At 43.2% G+C, this 22,460-nt stretch overlaps 2 protein-coding genes across 4 annotated transcripts; both read left to right on the top strand.

Annotated features, from left to right (window-relative positions):
* The first annotated feature begins 5,061 nt into the window (after positions 1 to 5,061).
* LOC121604463 (prostaglandin E2 receptor EP1 subtype-like) lies at positions 5,062 to 9,711 on the top strand. The gene is made up of 3 exons (XM_041933977.1): positions 5,062 to 5,283; positions 6,387 to 7,297; positions 8,629 to 9,711. Exons 2-3 carry the CDS (start codon positions 6,428 to 6,430, stop codon positions 8,896 to 8,898), a joined length of 1,140 nt encoding a protein of 379 aa, XP_041789911.1. The 5' UTR covers positions 5,062 to 5,283; positions 6,387 to 6,427; the 3' UTR covers positions 8,899 to 9,711.
* Positions 9,712 to 11,929: 2,218 nt separating this feature from the next.
* On the top strand, positions 11,930 to 22,005 carry LOC121627745 (interleukin enhancer-binding factor 3-like). 3 transcript variants are annotated; one of them, XM_041966776.1, is made up of 20 exons: positions 11,930 to 12,032; positions 12,346 to 12,483; positions 12,982 to 13,093; positions 13,498 to 13,694; positions 13,782 to 13,950; positions 14,054 to 14,210; positions 16,597 to 16,688; positions 17,170 to 17,265; positions 17,397 to 17,508; positions 17,602 to 17,699; positions 17,783 to 17,891; positions 17,991 to 18,131; positions 18,471 to 18,661; positions 18,996 to 19,115; positions 19,263 to 19,394; positions 19,767 to 19,928; positions 20,208 to 20,334; positions 20,430 to 20,468; positions 20,904 to 21,236; positions 21,405 to 22,005. In XM_041966776.1, the coding sequence occupies exons 2-20, from the start codon at positions 12,377 to 12,379 to the stop codon at positions 21,512 to 21,514; spliced, it is 2,604 nt and encodes an 867-aa protein (XP_041822710.1). In that variant the 5' UTR covers positions 11,930 to 12,032; positions 12,346 to 12,376; the 3' UTR covers positions 21,515 to 22,005. The 3 variants fall into 3 exon arrangements, with proteins under 3 accessions (XP_041822710.1, XP_041822709.1, XP_041822711.1); XM_041966775.1 differs by having other exon boundaries at positions 17,967 to 18,131; XM_041966777.1 differs by lacking the exon at positions 20,430 to 20,468 and having other exon boundaries at positions 17,967 to 18,131.
* The last annotated feature ends 455 nt before the right edge of the window (positions 22,006 to 22,460 follow it).

Raw genomic sequence — 22,460 nt, 5'->3', positions numbered from 1 at the left:
GAAGTCACATTTGTCAAGTAGCACAAAAAGTCCTTCTCAGAAATGATGTTTTTCATTTTCATTCATGCATTCTATGTCAAGGAAAATGGCCGTCCAATTTAAACCACACCACAAGCCAAGCACGCCAGCCAGCACAGCTGGAGACAACTGGAGTCCTCTTATAGATTTATTCAGATAATGACTAAACATGGGTTTAGTTTGGCCAAAGCAGTGCAGGGAGAATTCGATCTGATGTAGACCATTAAACACTGATATGGAAAACTGTCATTTGTTTTCGCTGTGACAAACAAGATTTATGAGAGAAAAAAAAGCCACAGAAATGTTCCGGGTTTACTGCTTCCAAACGCAACGGGGAGGACGTCTCGAGCATTTCACTTCTCAGAAATACTGAGGTCCTGTACCGGATGTGTCCCGGCACCTGCAGACGTTCAAGATGCTGAATTACATCACGACGCTGGATCGCAGGTTAAACTGTAAAAGGAAATACGTTAACATCTTTTCCGTCAGGGTTCTGCCTGTCATCACGAGGATATACTGCAGGGATATTTACCAAAATTAGAATCCAGAGAGTTCAGACTGTTCTGTGCATGTTTAAGCTTTAGTGCTCAAGTTATGAAATGATCATCAGAAAACTAGTGGCAGAAAGATTTGGTTTATTTTCCAACATATGGAGTTGCTGCGGGAATAAGTGGTGGACGTTGGTGGAAGGTTTGTGTCAGAAAAAGCGAATGAATGAACAAGAAAATGAGTGTCGAAAGCATTCAGCATGCGTGCAAAGGCTGGCGCCCCAATCGCTGTAATGTGGTGAAAGAAACGCTAAAGGAGGCAATTCATACGCTTACATTTACATATTTCAGTGTGCACAGTAGTGCCAGATCCTCGACCGGCCACTGCCATTGTTTTGAAAGTCTTCAAGGACATGCAACATGCTGATGGATTCATAACAGCGGAACAGACGTCATTCAGGAAGAGATGTCATTTGATCTCACAGGCCTCATTTGACAGCAGAACGTTTCATTGATTTCTTATGAGGAATGTGTCTGACATTTGTGAATACTGGTGCAATGTGAGCTTTACAACCATTCCCCATTAACCCACTGTAACAATACCGGCTCACAGCTATAAACCCAGACATGTAAATAACCTCAGAATGAAGCATTGCGGTCTCTATTTTCTGCCTCCTATGCTGCAGTGATCAATAGAAAGAGATATCTGGCAGCCAAAGTGGTGTTTGTCTCTTGTTTGCACCTCTGACACAGTGCCAGTGTGGAGAGGACACCACTGAGGATGACCAGAGGCAGTGCTTCGTCCTTGAGGGACCATGAATCGCCATCCCGAGAATATGGTCAGAGGTGACAATGAGTCAATGAGTCAATGACTAGCCTCTGATGAATCGTGGCTGCACTTAGATTGTGGATGTGTGTGCCACCATGGTCCTGCTTCACATCCTGTGCAATGGCCATTATTATTATTAGTCATGTTTTAATTATTATTGGAGTCATATTATTGTCATTATGTACATATACTTATATATGAAAAAACACACCTTTACCATTTAAAACTGAGTTGAACTGAATTTATTCCTGCGGAAGACCACAATTAACTTTATATTAAATAATTAACTAATTTCTCACAATTAAGCGTAGTCGTTTGGAGAGACCGCAACAAATCAAGGCCAAACAAAAGCAAATGTTCTGGAGCTGAAAGACAAAATATTTGGGCTTGTTAAGCTTCTGCAAAGGTAAAATAAAAAACACCTTCTTCAGCTCAATACATCCATTTGAAACTGCAGAGCTTTTAGTTTCTCTCACATCTTGTCACATGAAGACTAGACTATAGACCAGTTCACTGACGCTCTGTTTCTCTGTTCAAACACTGTTCTGTTTGCTCTGTCCCTTCAGTTGTCACTCCAGTTATCGCTCCAGTTCACCTGTGTTAACACACAGTGGTTTCTGTTTTGGCATTAATGCTGGTACCGTGAACTTGTCCTCAGTCTTTTGTTTTGACTGACAAATCTTTGTTGTGTCATGTTATTTCTAGTATTGTATTTGGATGCTGTATTTGGATATGGAGTTGAGAGTCCCCCCCTCCCATCTTTGCAGGATTTGCGACATACAGTAGGCAAAACAGTAACCAAACATTAGAAATGACCTCTGGGTTCCAGCCAGACAGTCAGACAGCAGTTTTTAAACAATTTGCACTACAAGGAGTGTGTGTTTCATCAGAGAAAACTAGTTGAACTTGTTTCTGTCTTTGACAGCTGGTTGGTCTCCTCGTCTGAATATTCCCATGCAAACATTCCACTGCTTCATTCCTGGCCGGTAGTTTCAGAGACGCCCAGACAGATAGCGTGTGGCTTTCCACTCATAATTGCCAGCATCTCTTTAAAATGTCAACGAGGAATGCACGAGCACTTGACCCCTTGGTTACTGTTGCATTTACATGATATCACACTGTTTCATTGAAACCAGCACGTTGTGAAAACTACTGTCCTAGACCAGAGTGTCCTTGCTGTGATACAGCAAAACATTGTTCAAATATTAGAGAGCACAGTTGCCGGCAAACCAAACTCCTGCCAGCTTCAAAAGAAACACTCAGTCTCTCGGACATACAGGCATGTGCGCTGCAGAAACTTCTGGCAAATGGGCGAAGCAGTGAACCATCGAACAGTTGTGGTGGGAGAGTTTGGAGGCGTGAAGCCAAGATGGAATACTTGTGTGCACATGCAACAATAAAACTCGCTGCTTTTTCTCCAAACTTCAAGAAGAGATAGAGATCATGCTCGAAACCTCTCCAATCTATAGAGCTCCTCCATCTCAGAGTGCTTCAAAGATCATCAGGTATGCAGCCAGGGTTTTTTTTCTCTCTTTGTGGTCAGTGGAAGAGGAAAGGGTGTAGAAGGAGCCTCAAGCCCATAAACCCCAGACTTAGTATTGGAAAAGCCAATGGGCTGCAGAGGCCAAATGGCAACATTTGTAAGAGCAATTGATGAGGAAAACGGGGGCAACAGGGTCTCCTTTCAGTGGGAGCAAAAACACACATGGCAGCCAAATGCTTGATTGTTACACTTACAGTCTGAATGGGCACCGGGAAAGGCAAACCAGACAGAAATTACTGGTTGTTTAGTCCAAGATCAGCACACACTGAAACATGCCTATTCTAATAAGATATATGAAGCCAATTTAATAGAAAGCAATCTAGTTCAGCACTGACTGCTCAAGTTGCCATGTCTATTCTTTCTGAATTCCTTCAGCGGGCTCGGATATAAACAACGGTCTGGTCAGAACTGAGTGTGTAGAAATACACAATCAGCTGCTTCCATTTTTGACTGTTGCTGTCGTTTTACTGTAATATGTCAGCAGAAAAGTACAAGCAACATGAATTCTGACTCAAATATCTCAACAATTAGATTGTTTGAAATGTAGTACAGACACTCGTCGTCCCCAGAGAATGAATCTTAATTACTTTGACAATCCCTTGACTTTTCTTCTAATACCACCATTTTTTTTCACTGTATATTTGGTCACTTTACGCCTTTATTAGGGAGTCAACAGCAAACTAGTGGAAGAAACACAACGCAGTCTGGGTTTGGAGTGAGATTCTCCAACTGTTGGTCTGATGGCTTTAAATTTTTGGTGCCCAGAGGATGAACCCTAACGACTGTGGTGATGAGGCTGACATTTCTGAGTGAAATGTCCTGACAACTATCAGATGATTGCTGTGACATTTGGTACAAATATTGCATGTCCCTCAAAGTGCATCGCTGAGCTGCTTTAGCCATGCCAACATGTTAAACAGTGGTGAACGTAATACCTGCAAAATATCACCAAGTGACCATTGTCATTGTGAGCATGTTAGCATGCTGGAGACAAACCAGTTCAAACCAGATGTGTTTTTATTCGGTGTTAGCTGAATCCCTGCTCCCTGTCTGCTGATGTGAACTGTGTTTTAATTTCTCACCTGTTAAAGCTCTCTCTGCAGACAAGCTGTCCCCTTACAAATGAGCCATGTTAGTGTATCTTCAAAGACAGCTGTCAGTTCACAGACTTAATACACTGCCAACTAGGAGAGCCTTTCCTCCAGGTGTCTGTCTTTCAAATAAAAAAAAAATCAAACCAATTTCTGTGTCAGGGCCTACTCCACCCTCTGTGCAGCCAGTTTACACTTTACACTGTTTCCAAACCACAACTTGTGCAAGTCTGTTTCCAGCTGGGCTGCCAGGTCCTTGTAAAATTAAAACAAACATGACCACCTGTCCCCAGTATGCAGCCACTGGACCAAAGTCGCACATGCATGGTTTTTCTTCTCCAAGCGTCAATCAAACAGAAGAAGGATTTGACATGTTTCCTTTAATTCAGCTGCAAAAACGCTCAGGACCAACATCAGTCCTTGAGGAACATCTGGATCTTTCATGAGGGTGGAAATGCCTTTTCCACTCTTTTCCTGCGAGTTTCCAGAAAATCTGGATATTTGGATAGGCAACTAAATGCAAATGCTAAACAGATTTCTCAGAATTTAACCACACCTAATCTTTTTATTCAACTGCCTCCTTAGCAGACTGAAACAGCATTTCCACCATGTACTGGGTCTGCCTGGACAGCTGATACCTCAGAGGTTATTTCCAGCAGAGTTGAAAAGAGTCAGAAACTGAATCTGATCACATCGGCCAGGCTGCAGAAAACAAAAAGCTCAAATGTGACCACTGCACCTACTAAAATCCAGTCTTAACTTTGTGAACAGTGCCAGGACCTGAAGTCTGCACGCTGGAACACTTTCTGCAGCAGAGTGAATCTAAGCAGCTTCGGTGAACACCGTGTGCTGCCTAAAGATTACAAAAAAAAGCCTTATTTGACATAATTTCTAAGAAACCGAAGTGACACATGCGAGGTGAGTAACGTCGTGCATGCTGAACGTAAACACAGAGGACACAGGCAGGGATGAGGCGGGGGCTGGACTCAGGGGGCGCACAGCAGCAGAGACGCCCACACGGCCGGGGCGCACAGACAGACCAGACCTATAAGACCAGACTCGCTTTGTGAGAGTGAGTGTGGACCCTCCACAGCCATGACACAACATGGACATTTCTCCGCAAAGGACACCGATGCGTTGGAGTTTATCAAAGGGAAAGATGATTTCTGATGTGAGGAAAAAGACGTGGTTTCATCTGTTCGTGGACTTTGCTGGCATCGTGGCATAGACCCTGCCTGTGTGAGTGGCTCTGGATATTTGAAACATCCTCTGGTTGTTCAGCTGGACTGAGACGGATATCTGAACGATGTCGTGGTGAGTCACTTCTTCATCTGAAATCTAAAAAGAAAAAAGTAAACTTTCTCTCTACATCAGCCTAAGAGAGCTTAAATGTAACCTTGTGCGGATTCAATATGTGACAACTGACAGCTGATTAATGAGATATATATTGTTTTATTGCTGGAATCGTAACTTTCCTCTTCGTGCTGTCTTACACGCTGCAAAGTTGCACAATATTCCTCAAGCGGGTTCCACCAAAAGTGAAAATCCACCACCTGAAGGCATTTCGACCACAGCTGACAAACCGCTGATGAATACTGCAGGGATGAGCATAACGTCGTTTTTTTTAATCATTATAGCGACACGAGATTATTCTGACGTCTCCAGCATGACATGACCTGTTTAGCTGCAGAGAATCAGTGATCAGGCTTTATGATAATCACATCTGCAACATTGTTAGTGATTGTTACCTCAAAACATCCAGAAGTCATTCTGAGAGAAATCCCAGTGGTTTAAAAAACATCCTCTGCATGATTGTGATGAAGGATGCTGAACAAATGCCGCTGCTCAGCCCAGGTGTGTTTTCATATGGTGCTTTTTGTTTGTGTGTTGCTGGGTGGACCCTTCTTTTTATGACCTGCGTTTGACCACCAGCTAAACTTAATCTGACCGATCACAGTCCATCACATAAACTAATCAGATCTTTAGTCATCTATGTAGAACTTGTAGTTGGAGTGTGTGTCTAAGTTCCCAAATATTAATCTTAAAGGGTGGAGAAAGTACATGTAGGCCTACTGTGTGGGTTTCAAATGAAATGAATAAATTGTGTTGGACTGCCAGAAGAGCCTCTGTGCTCCTTGTCATAGATTCTCCAGGGAGTTTTGATGATGGTGGTGGGGAGCTCTGTCTGTCATCTTCCCCCCAGATCTCCCATAGAAGTTCAGATCTGGTGACACAGAATATGATTCATGTCACTTTGCCTGCATGGAAACAACCGCATTCATTATGGTTTTTCATCCATGTATTCAGGGTTTTTCCTGTAATTTTCATTTCTCTGTCAAATGTGCAAATGAACAGTATTTTAATGCTAATCCACAGCTCATTTGCTCCATACACATATGATCTTCTTTCTCTTGCAGCCTTCCTTAAAAATGGGCCTCGTGAGCTGCAGAGTTCAGTGATGTTAGCTTTGAGCCGCTACAACTCCTCAGCCTCCCCGCTCCTCCCTCGTTTCTCTAATGTCAGCGCCGGGAAGGTGGAGGCCAGGGTGGCTGTTGAGGAGCTGTCGCAGCCAGGAAACCTCACCTTGGTGCAGCCCACCACAGGTGGCGTCATCGTCGTCGTATTGTCCATGACACTGGGCATCATCTCCAACATTGTGGCCCTCTTCATACTGGCCAGTGCGTACTCCCGCCAGCGCCGGCGCACCAAAGCCACGTTCCTCCTGTTTGCCACCTCACTGGTGGTCACAGATTTTATTGGCCATGTGATACCCGGTGCCCTGGTTCTCCGACTCTACCTCTCCGGAGGTGTGCACCCAGAGGACTTCAGCTCGTCTGATAGGATGTGTCAGTTCCTGGGGGGCAGCATGGTGTTCTTTGGCCTGTGCCCGCTCTTCATGGGCTGTGCCATGGCTGCTGAGCGCTGCCTGGGTGTCACTAAGCCGCTGCTGCACTCATCCCTGGTCACCAAAACCCGGACCAAGATCTGCCTGTCCGTCATCTGGCTGGCGGCTCTGTGCGTGGCCCTGCTGCCGTGCTTTCAGCTGGGCTCTTACACCTATCAGGACCCAGGGACCTGGTGTTTCATTAACGTGCTCAGTGACACTAAGGAGGTGGATGTGGCGTTTGTGGTGCTGTTCTCCGGACTGGGTCTGACCTCGCTGGCTGCGGCGCTGGTGTGTAACACCGTCAGTGGACTGACGCTGGTGCTCGCTCGGCTCAGGAGGCAGCCCGGCTCCCATCACTCAGCCAAGTCCCATGACATAGAGATGGTGGTGCAGCTGGTCGGCATCATGGTCACCTCATGTATCTGCTGGAGCCCTCTGCTGGTGAGTATCAGGAAGTGCAATGAGAGGGAAGCTTGCTGCTTGCTGCAGCACTTGTCAGCTTTGCTGCATCTGTTAGGGTGGGACAACTTTCACCTTTCTTATTGGGGCATAGAGTTAGGTGACAGCATGTCAGAAAGCAGGGTGACTGAAAACACCTGTGTGGATGTGCAGGGACTTGTGGAAACAGAAGTATTTTTTTTTTCAGGAATTTGTCACTTAATAAGAGTATCAAATTAGCAACAGATTGAAAATATCAGAATAAGAAACAGTTTTACTTCCAGCAGGTTTTTCACTCGCGTTGCACAATTAAACACGTGAAGTCAGACATGGAGAGTTTATGTTAATGTGAAGTGCAGTATGCATAGGGCCAGATAAGAGTCAGTGACAGTGGGGGTCCCGGCCCTTGTTGATGAAGCCAACTGCAGTCAGAAAAAACTGTCGGCAACAGTGGTGAAGATATTATTGCCTGTTTTAAACAAGATAATAAGACTGTGTGGGTTGTGGTAGATCTAGTTATAATGTGTGTAGGCACAGTTAGAAACAGTGAGAGGCATTCAGCTTCTTTATTTTCTCCCTCATAGATATTCACTTTCCACTCAACTTTGTTATGAGAAATTGTCAAAAAAAAAGCGACTCAAATGGACCTGAACTAAAGAAAAAAAAAGGCAATTCAATAGAAAAACAGTAATAATGATTTCAAATACTGGTAGCTTAGACGAATGCCTCCACTGTACTACCTACAGGAAGAGAGGGTCCTAACAAACACTGATTTCAGATTCTGCCGCATATTCTTTCAAACAGGGGCGAGCAGATCAACACCTACAGTGTCCAAGTCTTCTTCTGAGAGTCAGTTCTAGAGTCAGTCAAAAAACTTGATCCAGCTTACATTAGATCATCTTCTGGGCACATGAACACTGCTCTTGGTGCTTGCACTCTTTGCCTCTCTGTTGTTGCAACAGCTGCCGCTCCAGCTGTTTGTGTGTGTGTGTGTGTTTGTGTGTGTATGTGTACAAGCAGCGATCACCTCATTAGTCCAGAGAATTCACACACCATTTGTTACCATTAAAACTGTCTTGTGTTTTAACGAGCATGAGATTAAGTGAGCACATGACGGATGACTCTATCTTCCACAATAGTTTGATGCAGCTTTTAATAATATAAAGCACTGGTATCAATATCAATGTTTTGTGTTTTCATGAAATAAACAGGATCAGATTTAGTTTGTTGATATTACTGCAAAGCTGTTATTTTTGAGGAAATGAAGCTTCACTATCAATGCAGTGCTTTCTGTCATCATATAATAACTGCATGCTCATGTTTCACGCCTGCAGATCTTTGGCTTGATGTCCGTGATCCGCTCCTACATGGGATCTATTGGAGAGGACCTGCCACACTATGAAACTCTGATGGTGACGGGCGTGAGGCTGGCCACGTGGAACCAGATCCTCGACCCCTGGGTCTACATCCTGCTGCGCCGCACCGTCCTCCGCAAGATCTACCTCATCGTTAAGTGCCAGGCAGGCCTGAGGGGGAATATGTTAGGCCGCTGGGAGCCCACCTCCTTTCCCAGCTCGGAGAAGAATGAAGCCAACCAAGTCTGAGCTGCGAGAGAGGCGGAGACAGTACTTTGTACTATGTCACATGGTTTTTGAACATATGAGGAACTCTGCGTACAAAGACGCCTTGAAGGAGAGACCCACACTGAAGCATGTGGAGGGAGCTAACTGCACGGCTGTGATGAAGGAGCCGATCACATCAGACTTTTCAGCATGACATTTCCCGGCTGGTCCACTTGAGAAATGTTTAATGGATTCATTCGAAATATCTTCTTCATACTCCGTCTTAAGTTTACCAGTGAGTTCATCATCTCACCATACAAATGGAAGCTAGCTAATGCTATGATTTTGCACAAAATGTCATAAACTTTCTCCTGTTTACTTATAATAAGTAAACATTCCTTATTATTACATTCTCATTTGTGGTGGCCACAGTATATGAATGCAGTACTAACACACTCGGTCCTGAGAAGGTGTCCTAAGGTGTGCAGGGCTGATACTTATAAAGGGACTGAGTATTATTTGGTCTTATGTCTCAGCATCGTCCTCACCAGCTTTGAAAGGAAAAGAGAAATTGCACAGTGACTTTTTCATTAGAGAAACGTGGAAGAATTGAGCTTTATTGGTATAACCACGAGAGGGAGCTCTAGACCAAAACCTGAAGTATTTACAGTGTATTTGTAATGTTAATTATTCTGCTGAATGTATTTCATAAAGGAATGTTAATATCCAGATACTGTGGAGTTTATGTATACGTTTAAATATGCTCCCCTTGTGTTTATACATTGCTTTATGTGAAATAGTGCAAGAGTTATAAGTTAATACTTGAATTGTGCTCCTCATTTTACCGAGGATATGTAAGGAACTTTGAATTGAATGAAAATAAAACAATGCAATGTGACCTTATACGGAATTTTTGCATTTATTTTTATTTGTAGTCTTCTTCATGATTTTCCTTACAAACAGGACTATTGAGAAGGAGGATATTTGTGTGGTTAATGAACAGGCTACACTGTGTGCAGCATTATATGTAATTATTATTATATAAAATATATTTGTATGTCTTTTCTGTGTGAAGCACTCACTCGGTGCATGTGATTTCTTCGTTGTAAAGTACGTTGAGCTGCAATTTCTATATGAAAGGTGTTATACAAATAAAGTTTAATATTGTTATTATAATTATTCGGGTAGCTGAACAGTGCTGTAAGTGTGAATTAGACTCCTGTAAACACTGGCAGTACTAATTTAATCAGTTTCAAAGTCAAATTACAGGGGAGAGTTTGTATTGCGGTACTTCAGTATTCTCTCTGCTTTCCGGAGTATTAATGGTAAAAATCTGTTGTTGCTGTAAAGATTGACTCTGAGGACAGTGTGATCTGCAGCAGAGATTTCCTGCACAGTCGTTCTGGACTTCACTCAGATGGTGACAAATAGGAAAGGATTATCCACAAAGCTCATGCAGATATGGACTCAAGAACATATTTGAGCAAATTGTTTGATTCAAGCTTGATTCAGCCGCCATTCGCAGTGATCTGAGTGTGTAGGCACGAGGCGGGCAGTCTGGCTGTGTTGTGAGTAAACTAAAGATGAGGTGCTGTGCATCAATGAAATACTATTATTACCAGCTTCCTGTTTTATCAGTTTCCTCCTCCTCATCGTCTCTTTCCAACCACATCCACATGGTCTGCAGCTGCAAAATCTTTCCCTTCTTATTTCACAGGCCAGCCTGAAAATGCATTCTGCCAAATCACAACTACCTGGAAACAGCCAGTAATATCTAGATGGCTCGCTTCGTTGTGCTTTCACCGGAGGAAGTGCTCATGTAATGCTGTGCTGATCTGTACTGTCACAAAAAAAATCCCTGCATTCTGTACACCACCTGAAATATGTCATAATAATAAATTAGTGGAAGAATTATTCTGAGCCTTTACTTGAGTAAAAGAACAGAAGTTTTGCAGCAAAATGCACTGAAAGCACTTAAAGCACTTAAAGTAAAAGTACTCGTTTCTTCCCTGTGACTCTTGTTACGTTGTTGGCAGTGATCATATGTTCATACCGATGCTTCAGTGTGTGCTGTAAGTGTAGTCACTGTTGTAGCTGGTCAGTCTAGTGGTTCCAAACATACGGATCGAGCCCCTTCCAAAGGGTCACAAGCTAATTCTGGGGGTCATAATGTGATAATGGGAGAGGAAAGAAGAAAAAACAAGTTCTGCTATTTATGTTTTAGACAGAACTTTTGCTTTGTTTTGAGAAATAATTGACTTCTTTGGTCGGTTTATTCAAGTAAGACCGTGTGAGAAGTTTAGAGGGGAAATGTCTCTTTGGTGGAACTGCAAGCGGCTTATGGATATCTAAAACGTGACAAGGGGCTCCATTCAGATCCAGTTCCAGCAGACCACATTAACTTTTTGTCTTGGTGGCTGTGTCACCTAAAACCTTATACAGCATGCTGATAGTCTAATATAACTGTTGCCATGTTATAAACATTAACAAAATCCATCTTCTGGCTTTTTTTTTTTTTTTTTGACAGTTTTTAAAGGCTGTGCAGTGACTTCATTCAGGCAAAAGAGTCTTAAATGAATGTTGTGGGCATGAGAGATTTAAGGGAAATGGTTTTGGATGGAAGACAAAAAGAAAAATCAGAAGAACATGACGTTAGAGCAACTAGCTTTAATTCTACACCTCCAATAAGTAATTTTCCCCTATGGATATAAGGTTATAGCTGACTTTAGTATCATGGAGTGTTAAAGGAAGATGCAACAACGGTTTGAGAGTGGCTGGACGAGGATGGGATTTAGGGGGGAAACCAGGAACAAATGTAGTTAAGGTTTGGGAAACACAGAGAGGGCTAATACATTATTAATGTTCACTGGATTGTTTCATAGAATAAATTCCTTTTTATTACAAATTTTTAATTTATTATAATTTATTTGTAATTATTTCAGAACAAGAACAATAAAAGTAGTAAGAGACTAATGTAAACGAGAGCCTGCCTACACCCTCCGCCACGGTAGGTGGTGATATGTACCTAAATATTGGTATTACACTCCGCCAAAAAAACGCAAAGAAGAAGAAGTTATAGTAGTCAGGTGACCGTTCCGTGGTTGACGGCAACAAAAGGTATCAACGATACCGCCAGAAGACCTGCACCGCACCTGTTTATTCGCTCGTTGTCAGAGGTAAGCATCGAATGCATAAACGAAATTAGACAGAAGTCAGTGGTATTCTGCGCAATGGACACCTGTAACAGCAAACGGACAAAAATGGCACTGGCATGCTGACCAACGTTAGCAAGCTCGCTAACATCAAGTGGGCGGTTACCAGACTGTGAGCATCAACCTGCTGAGCAAGTTTTCTGCGTAACGTTAGCAAACGGCTGCCAGCAGAACATGCACGTAGATAATTTGATGTCATTCATGACATTTGATTCGACTGGTCTCGTACTGCCAGCTATCCACCGGTGACTAAGAAAGGGTTTTCCATCCAAAACAGGCGGTAGCATCGGTCCGGAAGTCGTGACAACATGGCGTCCTCTGCAGCGTGGGATGAGCACCAGGCGTATGAGGAGCTGCTGTACTGGGACAGCCTCATACAACAGGGCCACCGCCTCCTCCCGCATGATTTTGATAGGTACACACACACACACAGCAGATGGTGCTGAAGGAAATCAAAAATAGAGTATCACTGAGATAAAGGCAAGGCAATTGAATACGTACAGAACATTTCATTCCAAGTAAACTCAGTGTGTTTTACATTAAAATGCATGCAGCAAATAATGCACACGAGAATGCAACTAATATGATATTCAGTAAAAGTTCACTACTAACAGAATGATTTTATAAATGAAAAGAAACACATGTAAAGAAGTGGAGAACAACATAAACATAGCCTGCTTCTCCGTTTGCAGTTTTATGCTGAAATCACTGTTATTGTCGCAGCCTGTCAGAATTCAATAATATAGCTCAGTGGGTAGATCAAGCCTTAGAGGACTGCGTTAATAGTTCAAAGTGTCAATGACAAATGTTGCTTGTGGTGTCATTTTGCACTCTGCCTTGTTGTAGCACCTGCTTTTGCTTTTCCAGCTTGTGCTCGGGGCTGTCCTCATTTTGTCGCTTTTAATGCTTCCAGATACGAGGAGCTGCGTTATTGGTACGACTGCCTGTGCTACGAGGAGGAGCTGAGACAATACCACGACTACATTGCTGCTATTGAGGAGATTGAGGATAAACGGCATCATGAGGTTCTTGTTTCACATTTTAATTTGAGTCACGTAGTCCGCTCTCCACACGAACACTGGATCATTTTCCGTCCATCATTTTTTTTTTTTTTTCGTGCTTTAAAAAGATTGCGCTTCCTCCTGCACGAAAGCTGTGTCTGGTGCGTGTAGATATTTCTTTTTCCAAGAGTTTTTTTTAATCTTGCACTTCCTAACTGTCACTGCTAATATTATACTTCCCAATCCTATTTTTATTTTATACATTGTATGGCATTGCCATTTCACTGAGATACATCAAAGCAGCAATAAACTGAATAAGGGATGCAATCTATTCATTTCAAAAATAACTTATTGGTAAATGATTACATTGGAAACTAAAAATAGCACGTTGTTCTTTTCTCCAACATAAACCTTTTTTCCCACTTAAGGAAGCTGCAGCCCCTCAGGTGCACATACGGTCGCAATACGATCGCCATGTCATGGCCAAACACTCTGAAGTCTATCCCTCATCAGAGGAGCTGGAGGCGGTGCAGACCATCGTCTCGCACGTGGAATGCGCCCTTAAGACTGTGTCGGACCAGATGGATACGCCAAAAGATGACAAAGAAAATACCGAGGCAGGGAGGTAAGAGAGGCGTCACAGTGAAAAGAACTGTACGTCAAGTGTCTTTTTAAATCTTTTAACTCAAATGTTTTTCCCTCAATGTGCAAGTGGCGATTCACAAGAGCGTGTCCTGCGTGGGGTTATGAGGGTCGGCCTGGTGGCCAAGGGACTCCTGCTGAAGGGAGACAAGGACCTGGAGCTGGTGCTGCTCTGCTCCAACAAGCCCACTGTCACCCTGCTGAAAGAAGTGGCTGAAAAGTTAATTGCACAGTTAGAGGTAGAACGGCATACTAATGTCATTCTCCAGGTTATTTTTACATTTGGACATTAAGAGTCCCTCTTTGCCTTCCTGATGTTTTGTTCCCCCTTTGTGTAAATAGGAAAGTTCAGTGGAGACATACACAGTAAGCCAGTGTCCAGAGACTGCAGCCATTGTTGTGACCAGCACCAAGGGGTCGGCCCTGACTCTCACTATCCACCTGACATCACCTCTTGTCAGGACGGTGCAAGAGAGCGAATCTGCAGATGAAAATGAAGGTACGTATGTTGGTCCAGGCTTCAAGTGGGCATTAGCTACCACAGGCCTGATCTGTGTGTTCTCAGTATGCAGACACTGTACTGCTCCTCTGAGCTGTAACCCTGCACTGCCAATTGAAACGTCGCACACGTTGCCCATCTTCATCTCATGAAACCTCAGTGGAGCCCGTACAGTGACTGTCTCAGACCGATGCCAGTGAACAGCCAATCAGTGTTGGCTCTCCACTCGCTCCAGAGTCAGCCAGCAGTGCGCTTCCCCTGTATTCGCTGATACAGTCTGCACATGTTGTTGATAACAATGCCAGTCATAAAAAAAACAACTTTGTTTATTCTTGTTGAACTGTTTTCATTTTTAAAGTGAAGGCTTTTCAAGAATAACAAGTTAAAGCGCGCATTGCATGTACTTGATGCTGAACATATACATTTGGCACCAGCTGCAGCAAAACTGATCAGCAGTGAGGGCATTTCTGTCGCTTCTCTGGGAAGAATTTAAATTCATCCAGACAGGAAAAAAAAGGTCGAAATAACTAAATCATCATCATCGTTTGTTTCTAGGGGAGTGTGTTGTTGCGTTATTCAGCATGAGCTGTAGTTACATGGGTGACTAAAGTTTCAGTGAGTTCATTTAAAGGTCAGGGGGAGTTTGCTGAAGCCCCACATACAGAACCATACCGGTCTCAGTGCAGTTTTAGTCCATTTACTACACTGCACAGTGGGGCTGCACGATTTAAATGATGGCGTAATTGTGATGGTGATTATAGCTTCCATGATTATTGGGACTTGATCCGGTGCAGCACACACACTCTGTGTTTGAAGGGCTTACTGTGGTGCATCAGAGTAACCAGTCAGGTGTTTGTCGTGAGCAGCGTTCCACAGAAGAGCAATGGCAGACATTTATAAGACGAGTTGATGGTACATATGCATCAAACGAATTGTCCTGTTAGAGACCAGGCTAACAAGTTTGTTAGCTAGCCATCAGTAACCTCATTAGCTCGGAGAGCTGTACTTTCCTTCTTCAGTAACTTTTTATTAAGCGAAATGGGGCTGCAAACGTAAACAAAGTGCGAGGGGAAAGTGAACAGGGCAGCTCAGAGAAAATGGAGAGAAGCTGTGGGAGCACTGAGGCTGGCAAAAAGCAGATTTCCTCAGCTCCAATGCTAATAATCATTAGCAGCAGTCATTGAATAAAACATCCAGCTAGCAGCTTCTGCTTTTTAGCTGGCGCTGACCATTGCTTTCACCAGTCAAAATGACGAGCAGCGACAAGCTGGGTTCTGTGCCTGACTGAGGATTGTTTGTGTGAGAAGAGCCTCGACTCTAACTACCTTTGGATATTAAATCAACATTAAGTAAATACAAGCATTGGATTGGACTGGGTATTGGAGATACCCAATATTATAGGACCCTGATCAGGATTGGGGCAAAATAACCTTGATCCGAACATCCCTAATTGAAGCAACTGTTGTGGAGCTGCATCTTCTCCATTGCGATTGATACGTTTTTTTTGATACTGTTGCATTACTTGGGTGACATTGTTATTAGTCTTGCTTATTAGTATTATTGAATCCAATTATATTTACTGGTATGCTAAGCTTTGAGAAAACACCAATTTCAGGTGAAGACTTTCAAAGATTTTAACATTTCTAATATGCAACTTAACAGTTTCTTCTAAATAAGGTTGCATATTCCAGATAGTTATCATTTCACTATTATTATTCATATAATTGTGGCTATTACGGTGCAGCCCTGTTGCAAGCATACTTTCCTGCTTGCCATCCGTTTTTCTGTTTTTAATCTGTCTGATTTGCAGAAGCCTAAAAGTTGGTGTGGGTAGATGAGTTGAACTGTATTAATAGTGTAGAAAATGCGCTAAAACTTGCACAAAGCTGGTATGGCCACTTGTGTTTCCGATCTTTCAGCCCGTTTAAGCCACTTTTGGATCAGGGACAACATCAGTTTTGCTGCAGTGTGGGGCAGACGTGTAGATTCTCTAAATGCTTGTGGTTTACAACTGATTGCCTTTTAGTTTTTCAAGTTTTTTAGGAACGCTGGACCTTTGACCAACTGGAAACACTGTCTCAGGAGGGGGGAAAAGCAGCAAACCCAAGCCGAGGGGCTGAGGGAAGGGGGTGTTTATTCTCATTTACCCAGTGCATAAAATGTTATGCAATGTTGTAACTTTCACACGCTGTGGAAAAGTTAGCTGGGATTTGTAGCACGTGACTATTATGCCTGTGAGGACCAAAGATTCACACATTAGGTACATGGGACCCCCCTTTCCCTGCTGCTGCTGGTTTGGGGAAAGCTGCTACTCCCTGAGCTGCAAGACAGAGCCGACCCCCTTGGTCAAACTGTACCTTTTCTTCTTACCCCACCTCGTCAATAGAAACGCGAACAGTCAACGATCCGCCGGACGTTCTGGACAGGCAGAAATGCCTATCTGCCTTGGCGTCTCTCCGCCATGCCAAGTGGTTCCAGGTTTGCATTCACGTCCTTATTTGTACGTAAGGTTGTTTCTTGTTGTCTTTGAATGGTCTCTATTATTTTCTCTCTATGGAGAGACAGTAACACTTTCTTAACTGTGCTTTCAGTAGTTGTCGATGTTGTCCATAAACTTAAAATGTCGGAAATTTAAGAATTGTACTTATTAACTCATGAGGAGCGATCTGCTGATCCACACCAATGACAGATTTGGCTATCATTGGTATCGACACCAGCATATAATTGATCAAAATGTCCTCTGTCAGACTGAGCTCTCTCTATCAGCTCCACGACTGTTGTCCACAACAAACAGCATGTGGACAGAAGTGTGTAATGATATGTATTAGCCTGGGCTCAGTTCTGACCTTTCTGTGCTCGGTTTTCGGGGTCGTTTTGTGGAACCTCAGAGAGCTCGAAGTTGAGGTCACGTCCGAGGCAGCAGCTCCTCTGACTGAACAGGCTTTGTTTGTGTCTCCAGGCTAAAGTCAACGACCTGAGTTCTGCCGTCGTCGTGATCCGGATCATGAGAGACTTGTGTAACCGTGTTCCCACCTGGACGCCCCTCTCTGGATGGGTGAGGAAACTGCTGTTGCACAAGATGTAGTTGTGTGTAAACCGGCCTAATTTTTGGCAGCTCTGTGATCAAAACCTGGAGCAGCATCTTGATAAGCAGCATCTATACTCTGTGCTCTCATATCCACATAGCCTCTTGAGCTGCTGGTAGAGAAGGCTATTGGTACCTCTGAGAGGCCGATGGGAGCAGGCGAGTCATTGCGCCGGGTTTTGGAGTGCGTTGCATCCGGAATCCTCTTGGAAGGTGAACTTTTTTTTTATTGAGTTGTCAAACCAGCATGGATGTTTCTACATTGGCATTAACACTGACAGACTAATGTAACTGTATCTGTTCAAGACGGCCCTGGCGTTAAAGATCCATGTGAGAAGGAAGCGGTCGACGCCGCAGCAAATCTGACAACGCAGCAGCGTGAAGACATCACGCAGAGTGCTCAGGTGAGATGAGGTTGCCAAGACATGCAAGCACAGTCATATTTTTGAACTCTGGAAATAGTAACTAACTTCAATCTTTTCCGTAGTTTGCCTTGAGGCTGTGTGCGTTTGGACAGATGCACAAGGTGTTGGGGATGGATTTCAAACCTATAAAGCCACGAAAATCAGTGGGAGCCAGCAGCAAAGATGGCACAGGTACTGAGTGATCTGTGTCCTTTCCCATTTCTGTGCATTTCTGGGCAGTTCACTCACAAAGGGATCTGTTCTCAGGCTTGCCTCTGTTGTTTCATGCAGCTCAGATACCACCTGCTGGACACTTCAGCCTGCCAGCTAAGAGACCGTACACAGAGGTGGAGAAAGGAGAGGATGAGCCGCATCTCAACAGCAAACAGAGGAAGTCTCTCAAGTTCCAGAAGCGCTTTCAGAGGAAATCTTGTTAGTAATGATCATTATCATTATCAGAGGTCTTTATATATATATATATATGTATATATATGTATATATATATGTATGTGTATATATGTATGTATGTATGTGTATATATGTATATGTGTGTATATATAGGTGTGTATATATATCTATGTATATGTATGTATATATATGTATATATATATGTATGTATGTATATGTATATATATATATGTATATGTATGTATGTATCTATATGTGCGTGTGACAACTTTGGAGCGTCGTGCCCTTGTGATGCTGGCCCCTGTGTGCTGTTTTTCATTAAACCTCGTGCTCATGATATTTCTCTCTGCCTTTTCTCCATAGTCACAGATGATTTTAGCATGAATGCAGTGATGCGTCTGAACCAGTACAGACCTGGTCTGGAGTACCGACTTACATCTCAGACTGGTCCGGTCCACGAGCCGGTCTTCACAATGGCTGTGGATTTAAATGGGAAGACATACGAGGCAACGGGGCCCTCCAAACGAGCCGCCAAGCTTAATGTAGCCACCAAGGCAAGACTCTTCCTCCCTCTGCATCAGTTGTCTTTAAAGAAGTGTGCTGCCTGTGAGGTGGAAGGGCATAATTATTGTTGAAACTGACTCCCAGACAAGTCACTGACAGCCAACATTTCAAATTTCAAGCAGCTAGTTATTAAAATAATAGTAAGGTATTTGTTCACTTCTGTTAATCTTCACTGTGTATGAAAGTACACTTGGCTCAAACTTTCACCCAGTCGTGCTCTGCTGTGTTTAACTGTCACAGCCCACACTGGAGATCTGAATGAATGAAGAGTTGTTGCTGTTTTAAGTTCTTGTCAGTTCATGATTTGTCTTTTGTCATTCACAGGTTCTGCAGGATCTCGGTCTTCCAACAGGCTCAGAATCTAAATCGGAGTCCAGCGGCGATGCTGAAGGAAGCCTGGAGTCAGTGAAAGCTTCTTCCACGGCCTCTGCCACATCAGAAGACGTATGTACCCCAGTTCCTCCCTCTGCAGTGGTGTATTTATAGGTCTCCTTTTAACAACCCCGACACAGTGAAGCAGTCCCAACATTTGTTCTTGAATAAAGCATCTGATGTGTTTATAACAGCCATTGTTTTCCTTATTTTGAACAGAGTGGTCAGGGTCCTATCTTGACTAAAAATGGCAAGAACCCTGTGATGGAGCTGAATGAGAAGCGCCGCAGCCTGAAGTACGAGCTGTCTGCAGAGACAGGGGGCTCGCATGAAAAGTGCTTTGTCATGGAGGTGAGTCAGCAGTATCGTAGGCAGGAAACAAGACTGAAAAGATGATGGAAAGGTTTCATCTTCGTCCTCTGTTTTCAAGTGTAGTAAACGCTAAAATTAACCTTTAAGGTGATGTTCGCAGACCTTTGGTCTGTCCTGCATTACAGCTTGGGCGTCTCATGTGCGTCAAGGCTTTTTATTGGACTTCTATCCCATAGAAAAAGAGCGTTGTAGTGTCCAATCAGTTTTATCACATTGTGTAAAAGAGCTTCTGACTTTGCCAGCTCTAACGGTAGACTAAGAGTAAGAATAGAGACTTTGATAGACAGTAATGCATGTCAGTTTTGAAAGGTTTGCTAACCGTGATGTGTTATCTTTTTTCCTGTCTATCAGGTGGAGGTTGATGGGCAGAAGTTCAAAGGGAGAGGCTCTAATAAGAAGGAAGCAAAGGCCTTCGCTGCCCTCGCTGCTCTGGAGAAGTTGTTCCCAGATGACAACGGACTGACAAACACCAACAGAAATCCTACAAAGAAGAAGATCACCTATACTGACATGGTAATTTTAACACTGCTGACCTTGTAGGCTCAAACCAGTAGTGGTACATTTCCATTACAGTGTGCACTGAATACCTTCATTTGGTAGAATTGCGACACATGTTGGTACAGCTTTAAGATTTATTATTGTTGAATAAAACATTCAGTGCTTCTGTTGTACATATAAGAAACTGCCACACCTCTCAGGAATACATGCACACTTAAAAATGCATTTCTACAGTCAGATTCTCTGAAACATGCACATTTGCACAGAAGCATGCTATCATTTGTTGTTCAACAGCACATCCCAGGGTTCGGCACCATCCGTGGCATTCCCTCAGACTCTGGGTCTTGTGGCTGGGGTCCCAACAGAGGTCGAGGCAGGGGCCGGGGCAAACCGTTTCCTCCGGGACCCAGTTACAACAAGAGTAAGGAATTTTACTCACCCTTATGTGTCAGCTTGGACTTCATATACTTGTGAGGAAACTGACTAAATAGTAATTTCTGTCCTTCATTTTAAAAGCCAACTACAGTTATGAGAGCAGCACTGGCACAGGCTATCGTAAGTATACACTCTGTGCGGACCGACTTGTGGTGTTTTGTTTGTTTTGCCACTGAATTAAACAAAATGGGAAGTAAAGAATATTATTCCTGTTTTATTAAAAACATTTCAGTAAGTGGAAATACAGTAAGTTCCCGTAGACTGTAGTGGAAAAAACAAGCAGCTTTAACAAGAACAACAAGAAGCTTTACTTATTTTACAAAATACCTCACAAACACACTCATATCCCTAATAAATACAGCTTGATTCCTCTGTAGTCACCTTCCATATAAGTGTTAACCCCCCCCCGCCCCGTTTTCCTTGGTTGATGTGCTGATTTTGGTTTGAACCAAGCATGTGTTTTGTTGTTTTCACCAGTTCAAGGAAAAATATGTTATGTAATGTTAGAAACAAATGATTTTACATTGTAGTGATATTGTTTCTACTCCCTTTTAGATAATCTGTATGGTAATAACGCAGCCACAGCCAAAGGCACCGGCTCCACTGGATCAGGTAGCAGCAGCATCGGCTACGGCACCTTTTACCCAGAGAGCAGCACCTACTCCTCCCCACCCGTCTCCAGCGCCAACTCTAGCACCACAAAGGGAGAAAGCTACCAGTCGATGCCTCCTCCCGCCGACCAGGAGAGCCCCTACAGCTACGGGTATGGAGATGAAAAGAAGAAGATGCTGACCCAAAGTCAGAACGAGGGCCAGGCCGGAGACTATTCAATGTACAGCACAGCATACCCTAGTTCAGTGACGGGTGGCCAGATGTATAATAATTATGGTGAGTAAAGATGTAGCAAGTTGAAATCCACCCTTCCAGTCAAATAAAAACTCTTCCTGCTAGTGTATTTTTGATATAGGTGATCCCTCTCTGCATCTGTGCCCTGTTTTAAGAGAAAATGTGTCAGATAAAGGAAATGACGCCTTCTGGTTTGATCTCACTCCGCAGGCTGGGGAGGCCAGTCGTCCTGGGGGAATCAGCAGGGGTATAGCATGTACCAAGGCTTCGGAGGACAGAACCAGGGCTCATACTCTGGATACAGCGACATGAATTATTAATCATCACGTCCCGTACAGCCTTTCTCACCTCACTATGCCACAGTTTTGGCTCCGACTGTCCACCCATGACGACCCTGGGATTCCACCTTTGAAAGGGGAAAAAAGTGCTTGTGTTGTCTCTGAAAGTGGAATTTAGTGGTTTAGCAATTTTTTTGTTCTCACCTCACTTGTTAGTTGTTGGACATTTGGTTATAACAACTGTAGGTGACAGATTCAGGCTTATGTTTTCATTAAGTCCAGCTGTCTTCTTTTAACTGCAGCAGCCCTCATTTCCAGACTGACATGAGTGTAAAAAACATACCTGGTTTATCATTATGTCTTGTTTTTAGGGTTTTTGTGTTTTGTTTTGTTTTTAGACTACTGGACTGGGTCTGTATCAATATGTTCTGGTTTTTATTTAAAGCTGCTTGTACTTATAAACTAAAGATTTATTCATTTCTGTGTCACAAAATGCTCTAATCTCTATTGTAAAATAAATGACTTATTTTGGAGCAAAGCTTCTGACCATCCGTTTGCTAATTCATAGACGAATAATGTGTTCTTAGGATGATATTTCAGTCCTTACCTTTTCAGCTATTATGACGGAAGCTCTGATATCGAATGTGACAGCTCAGGTCAGGGATGGGCTACCGTTTGATGGGCTAGGAAATATGTCTTAAAAGCTGTGAAATCCAGTCAAATTGAGCTTCCCATAAAGCTACGAAAATGAATGAATATTATGAATGACTTTAGACAGACAGATTTAATATAACTCTTCCGTAGTGGTTGTGAAACAGATTAGAATAGTCTAAATTGAAGCGTGATAGTGATACTAGGTAAAATCAAAGTAATGAATGTAAGTATAAATCAAAAACACAGGATCCTGTTACCCATGATGCTGCTGGATGGGGTCTAATGAGTGGAGTTTTAACACTGCTGTCATCTGCTTCATTCTTCATCTGGCTAT

This window comes from Chelmon rostratus, chromosome 3 (assembly GCF_017976325.1).
Source record: "Chelmon rostratus isolate fCheRos1 chromosome 3, fCheRos1.pri, whole genome shotgun sequence".
Classification (NCBI taxonomy): Eukaryota; Metazoa; Chordata; class Actinopteri; order Chaetodontiformes; family Chaetodontidae; genus Chelmon; species Chelmon rostratus.
Note: the sequence above shows the minus strand (reverse complement) of the source record. Positions and strands in the feature narration are given on the sequence as shown.